Here is a 7,450-nt window from a genome sequence, read left to right on the forward strand (position 1 = left end):
GGCCCCTCAGGATGTTGGCTGCAGGCAGCTTCTAGAAGTGGGAGATACCGTAGGAGTTTCCTTTAATTGGGTGGGGTCACTCAGGACAAAATATCTGCACATCCTAATGTCCATGACCTGGAACAAAAGTTTAGTATCTCCATGGGCATTGGCAGGGATGTCATTGCCCCTTGCTTTGAGTGTTTTCATTGACTAGCTTTGCCCATCTCTATGTGAATGAATACTGTTTGTAGTTTTTGCATTCAAAGCTCTGTGAACATCATTGTTTGGAACTGAATGCAAACAGAATGGTACTGCCTTGCAAGGTAGGGAAACCTGATTAGGAGAACAAGGTAAGCTATTCTGCAGAGAAGAAATCTGATTTTTATTTTTTTTTGGAGAGGATATATTTTGGTATTTATTGATAGCAACAATAACATTTTTGAGGCTATCTTAATATGCTGCAGATCTGTTATCACCATTCTGGATAATCCTGAATTATCTTTGAGATCTTTTGTCAGGAATACGGTAAGACAGCACTATTGTGGGTGGAAAAAAATGAGGTGGAGAGATGTCATGTGTGGATCTCATGATTCAGGAAAGCATTAGGTATTTGATTTTAATTCTTAAGGCTCTAGCTAACATTCACTGAATGTTCTATACCACTGTTTCAGTGGTTTAGAACTTTATCATCTATTTACCACTTCTCTGTCAGAGATGACCATTTTCATAGCACACTGGGAGGAGCAGCCCATGTGCCTCACCTGCTCTGATTCACAGCCTCACTTTGGGCAAGCCTCCGCTGCCTTTGGCATTTCAAACCCAGTCATGCCAGTCTGTGACCTACAGCTGAAGTAAGGGCAGATTCTACCATCTTTTTCACCAAGGGAAGGACAGTGATGTTTTGTACCAGAGGTGGTGTTAATATTTTAAAATGCTGCAGCGAGACTTGACAGAGCTCATCTTTCAGAACCTGAATTCTAGCATGGTTGCTGACTCCTTTAGTATACATCTGTACATCACTCCTTACTGAGGCTGTGACCCCATCTGTAAGATGGGAATTAAATCACTGTATGTCTCAAGAAGACTGTGAAGCTTGATAAACTTTGCAAGTGCTTTGATATTGATTATTGAAAGATGCCATGGTAATGCAAGCTTATTCCACCTGGAGTTTTATGCTGATTCTGCCATCTTACCTGAAAAATGTGTTTCAGGAGCACTGAATGATTATACTGGTCTTCACTGTAAATGTAACAGTTCCTGAAGCATGGGTTTGAGTACCTGCACGTGCCACTTCTACCTTCAGTTAGAGTAACTGACATTGCTTTCTCTAACCGCTGCTCTCCTGAGATGGCAGTTCGAGCTCTTTATGAAATTGGTGGCTTGTAGTAGTATTCACTGATAAGTATTTGTCAAAGGCTCACAGTCATCAAGTATGAATCAGTTCATTTGACAAGTATGTTAAGGAAGTATGCAGTTAGCAGAGTAATTGGAGCTCTTTTTATGAAGGAAGAGAAGCAACTGGTACCAGGAGGCATTCAGCTGGTGGCAGGATTTTGGAGGTCTGGTCTCAAGATAGTATGTGGTCCATGAAGCTCTCTCTGATAGATGTTCAGTTTATGGTGGCTGGGTAATAATACTCTGTTGGTCTTGTCTGATATAAGGTTCTTTTTCCTTTGAGGGCTGTTTAGTAATAATGTCCATCTTAAATATTTTTTCCGATTTTAGAACACCTTTTTGCCTTCAATCCCCCTACCCCATGACTGGTTGGTTGTTTTTAATTTCCCTTCCAAATGCAATATTAGTTGAGCCCAGCCAAAAGATGTGGCTTTGCCATTGGCTTTCAGAAGTCCAGTCAAGCAAGACTCTTGCAGTTACTCACAGGCAGATTCCTCTAGGACTTTCGTATGTCCTACCAACTAAGAAAAAGAATGGTCGTGTCATCTTACTGCGTTGTGTCTCAGAACAAAATAAATAATTTCTGATGCAACAGACCCATGTGATCGAAGGGTTAAAAACCAGAGGAGTGTTCTGCTGTCTCTGTAATTCATGTTCTTTGCCCTGAACTGGTAATTTCCACTTACAGTTCTTCAGAAATAAACCCCTTTGGTTTTGTTTTCTGTGTAGTCCTGAGGCACTGCAGTAGTTTGAGAGTGGAATCCTTACATGTTGAAAAACAAGTACTTTAGTTACTGTAAATGCAACTGAATGGGAGGAGTAACTGATAAACTAACGAAGTGCCTAAAATAACCTTTTTTAGACAAGAATGTAGCATTCAATGTGTGATACTACAAAACATTTCAGGGGTAAAAACATGTTCTGTTCCCATGGCATTAATTTTATTTCTAGGATTTTTAGTAGCAAGACTTTGAGATTTCAGCAAGGCTACATTTTTAGGTCAGAGAAGAAGCACAGTCACATTTGTCCTATAAGTTGTACATCATGGGGGGAGGCAGGGAAGTTCTTCTTTAGTGAGTGAATTAATTTTTAAAAATCTGTGATTTAAAGATGCTCACAGGCTTTGTTTTGAGATTTTTAGATAAGCCCAAAAGTAGTGAAGGTATAATGTTCATGATAAATGTGTGATAAATACAGTTTGTCACATATATCTTTTACATAGACTTTATTACCAAGTGTGTTCCACTTTTGCGTCTAAGAGTATATTCTGTTAAAGTGTGTACGTATGTGTGTTGCTTAGGGATTCTCCTGGATGAAAGTTGATTATATAAGTGTAAATCACTGCTTTCCTTGCTGATTTTCTAGCCGTAAATCCTTCCATTATTTCCTGGCTATCCAGACCTTATGATACAGTATGTCCTGTGCTGTCATATGTGTGAGAAGGCTTTTTATGGGGAGCAATCAGGCTGGACCCCAATCTCTAGTGCAGTGGTTTTTTCTAATTAAATTGTTGCTGGAAGGAATATCCGGAACAGCAGTTTTCATTTTCAGTTGAGGAAAAAACATTATGAGTCTTTGTCATTTGATTAAAAGTTACTTAACCTTTAAATTGCTACAGATGTAAAAATAGCTCTGAGTTTCCAATGTAATCGCCTCCAAGTTAAAATCAGGAAAATCTTTGTGTAATGAAACCCATATGTCATAGTGAAAGAATGCAAAGCACTGGCAGAGTGGGCTGCTCTAGCGGGAGATTCTGCACCCAATCTTGTTAACCAGGACTGCTTTTGATAATCCCTCATCTCTTCACTTGTAGGAAATCAATCTGTACTACTGAATCTTTTCAACCAGCTACCACAAAATTTACTGTGGAGAGGCAGCTTGGGGACAATTCTAGTAGAAAAGAAGCCCCAGGCAACAAGGCTAAATGCAGGATTGAGAGATTGAAGTTCTAAAGAGGAGATTATATTAAACCTTATTCTGCTCAAGTAGAAATGTCTCCTCCTTTCAGGCCCAGCCTTTCTTAACTAATATCTGTTCTTGAGAACTCCTTGGAAGATCTTGCCAGGCAGCAAACTTAATTCACACAGCACAGCATTTTCTGTTAATTATAATAGCCAATACCATTTTCAATACATTTGTCTGAGTCTATTCAAGCACTCAACTTCCATTGAAACCAGTGCTGATAACATCTTAAAGTGTCTTTTTCTATGGTCTTCAGTATCCTCTTCCTCCTCCCTTGTAGGTGAGATTAATTTGTATCCAAGCTACTGCAATTGTAGCCATTGTTGATTTTTCTATTGTAGTAGATGCACAGCATAGGCCAGGTTGTAAATCGTGACTTGACATGGAGATTCATGGTTCTGTTTCATGCTGCACAGCCTCTGTAGTGTCTGTTGCTGGTACAATGAAATCTGCACTCGAGCTCACTCTTCACTTGAAGTCTGTGGTTTAAGCAACCATTGTAAAGAAAAAAATCCCTAAGGTTTTCACTACAGTTTTGTCCAACATTTTAATTAAAAAAATCCACCTCTTCCTACTATGCAACTGGCTTCTGTTGGTCCCTTGGGTAGTTGCTTAAGGCAGGTTTTACAGTCTGTCTTAGACTGCAATCATATTTAGAATGTGGGTGATGGTTTCTTCATTCACAAGCTCTTCCCTCACTCCAGGAAGCTCTGAAAGGCCCCATTGGAAATGATATTCCCATTATTAAGAATTCATTTATCAGAAGCAATACTGAGCAGAGGAGTCAGTTTAATATCAGTCTTTTCTGCTCAAAACCCAAGCTCAAATCGTACTCCAGTGCAGATTAAAGAGGAACAAAGGAGAAGGAATAGCTGAGGCATTTGAGCACAGTACCATGCAATATATATTTGTCCTCTTACCAGGATACATTGAACTGTGGTTCTTGGGCAGATAAGAAAAGCAGCTGAAGCAGGGAAAACAAGATTGTTAATGTTTGTGGAAACTTGCCCTTAGTTTGGCTGTGATTTTTTTTTTTTATGCTAAGAGGATGTTATTTCCTGGCCATTTTCATACATATACAACGATGTAAGGTCCTTTTTTTCAGTTTGGCATCATATCTTTAAAAATAAAGCCCCGATGCAAGCCTGATTTGTGTGAGAAGAGGAATACAGAATAGCAGAAGGCTGTCTTCTGCTCCTAATGGGATTTTGTAGCAGCATGTGCGAGTTTGTTTCAGAAGTCAGAAATGAACAGATGTTGGTATAAATTACCTCTGTGTCTGATGTCTTGCAAATTAAAAGCGCGGTTGGCATCACTAAACAATTTCACCAGGTTGGAGGGGGAAGCGGGCGGTGATTATTGTAGCAGGTCGGTAAGAATCTTTAAGCTGCAGCAGAACAGGATAGCAAGGATAAAGGAATGAAGAATAAAATGAGAGGTCTGTGAATTAATCAGAAATGTTAACATCTCCGATGACAAGTGAACAGGAGGGCACGTGCTCTGGAGCAACCCCCAACCCACAGTAATTTCACTCGGCGCACAGAAGGAGTCTGTGCTCTCTGCCTGATTTATAAGGTGCAGCCCTCTTTGGGGGAACAGAATTGTCATCCATTCGTATATCTCCTATATGGGACTTGCACTCCAGAAAACTTTCCACTCCATCAACTACAGTTTGCCTTTGTGCATTCCCTGTTAAGAGTGTTTTAAAGCCATGCCCTGTTAATGGTGTGAGGCAGGGAGGTGTCAAAGAACTGGTGCTGAAAATCTATTCCTAGCTGAAATTTTTAAAATCTTGCATTTTTATTTAATCATGTCCTCTGTGCATAACAATTTAGTTCCTAGCAAAATAACAATCCACTCTGCCCTTCTGCAGCACCTTCTATCCATGTGTCACTCCAGCAGCACTTGAAAGATAAAATGTATCTTGCGGATGGGGAAGTAGAGGTACAAATGAGTACTTTTGTGGTCATTCACACTGTAGATCAGAAGCAGAGTTGGGAATGGATCCCAGATGATATAATTCACAGCTGGAAGGATGAACCAAGCAAATAATGCAGTGATCTGCTTGAATCTGCAGCCAGTCTGAAGCATGTTCCACTCATGGAGGTGGACTTTGCAGCCTATGAATATCAGTACCAGACAGTTCGTAATACCATTAATTGTTTTATGTGGATCTGGTTGATGACAATACCTTGTGGTGCAATTTTGGGGAGATGAATTAGAATGTAATAATTCAAAGGTGAGGCTTTAAGGCACAAATTCTAACCTTCAGGTAAAGAATAACAGAATGTCTTTACTTGAGGGTGGTATGTATTGAGTATTTTAAGATGAGCATTTTTATTACATTTCAGTTATGTTCTAACAGGTAATTAGTAATGTCAAAAGAAAATCCAACATCAGCATCAAACCCACCTCCAATTTTTATGCTAATTGTCATTTCTGTTGTTCCTTTCAGTAGAGAGGTCAGGAATTGAATGAATAAAACAGAAAATTAATTCCCATCTCCTTCCAGAGTCTCTCTAGGCTAGGTGTGGGCAACATGCATGCTTCCATCAATCCTGTGAATGAAAACCTCCATGTTTTGATGCCTGTCAGTCCAGCACAAACCTTACACCCTTATTGAGAAGAAGTGAAGGAAAATGCCAGTGGAAAGATTGTTTTCTCCAGAATTCAATTGCTAATTGTGTTGTCTTTGATCTATTATATTGTTATTGCAAGACAAAGGTAGTAGTAGGGTTGCTCTGCCAGCCTGTGAGCTTATGGGCTCACAAGTCAGAAATGTCTTGTGCAGAAAAGTGGCTGTGTAAACCCTACTGTAATACAGCTACCAGAGATTGATGGTGCCAGGAGTGAGAGAGAGACATTTAAACCTTGCCTTGCTGTATTAAACATCGAAGGACTGACAATGCAGAGAGAGAGAGAGAAGACCAAAGCTCTATAAACCTTACTTTATTACACCATCCATAGATGAACTGCATTGAAGGAATATAAACCCCATTATATTACAGCATCCAGGGACTGACACTGCTGAGAGAGAGAAAATGCTGTCTAATTTCTGTTGAAGATCATAGCAACCAGGGACCAATAATCCTGAAATGGAGAGAGTTCCATAATCTCTGACAGATTATAACATCCAAGAACAATTGCACTGAGATAGAGTGATGGAAATCTGGATTACACCATTCAGAGATGGATAGTACAGAGAAAAGGAGATGCTGCAAGAGCATAACGCAGTAGGAATACAAAATGTAGATTATATGTAATGAGACAGCCTGTGGGAATTATTGCCAAGTTTAGAAGATTCCAGGCCCTGCCTAGAATTCTAGGATGTCAGGAATTCAAGCTGGAATGCAGTTTTATTTATTTTTCCACTTTTAAATATATAAATAAAATGATTCGTACTATTAGTATAAGCACAAATGTAAAGGAATTTCTTATCCTATGGTTGAAGTCTGTAAATTACAGAATTGTTTGGGTTTCCTGGCTTTTTTAAAAATACTAATCTCTCTTTCCTCCCTTGTGATTTCAGCTAGAGAAATGACTCGAGGGAAATTCCTGAACATTCTGGAAAAACCCAAAAAGTAGCTGCTACATCTGGAGTTTGGACAAAAATACCCCAGCTAGATCATTTTACGTACTGCGGATCCAGATGAAACCCAGAACTTCTAAGAAGTACAAAGCCCTTGCTCTAGACCTTCAGAAGCAAACAATACTTTTTGCTTCCACAGCTCGTTTCTTTACAGAGGAAATGTATTGCATACACAGGTCACGAGGACTACAATTGGTTGTGTTGGAATTTGGACTTCGTCTGACCCAAAGATATACAACAGGAGGACTTAGCCCTGACATGCTGTGGCAAGGTTACCTGTCCTAATCAGCTATTCAGAGGGAACAGCCATAGGGTCCTTACTCAGTTGTTCTTAGTGGCAGCACCTGTTTGAAGTACACAGCAGGCCTGATAGTGGCCTCATGAGGCATTGACCCTTTTGAGCATCTTTTCTTAAATGCACTGATTTCCTATGTGCAACTTCTGTGCTGAAAGATTTGAGCATAGTTTGGGTAGTGTAGAAGCTGAGTGCAGTCTGTGCATTAGATTCAAGTTACTCACTGC

General features: G+C 39.8%; 1 protein-coding gene across 1 annotated transcript in view; it reads left to right on the top strand.

The window, feature by feature from the left end:
* The window catches only part of LIN52 (lin-52 DREAM MuvB core complex component), a 43,232-nt gene extending 36,308 nt beyond the window's left edge, over positions 1–6,924 (top strand). Inside the window, exon 4 of the mRNA XM_010021038.1 lies at positions 6,869–6,924. Within this exon, the coding sequence (XP_010019340.1) occupies positions 6,869–6,924 (56 nt within the window). The remainder of the gene's footprint in view (positions 1–6,868) is intronic.
* Positions 6,925–7,450: the final 526 nt, after the last annotated feature.

The sequence above is a fragment of the Nestor notabilis genome, unplaced genomic scaffold, assembly GCF_000696875.1.
Source record: "Nestor notabilis isolate BGI_N333 unplaced genomic scaffold, ASM69687v1 scaffold19708, whole genome shotgun sequence".
NCBI classification, from domain to species: Eukaryota; Metazoa; Chordata; class Aves; order Psittaciformes; family Psittacidae; genus Nestor; species Nestor notabilis.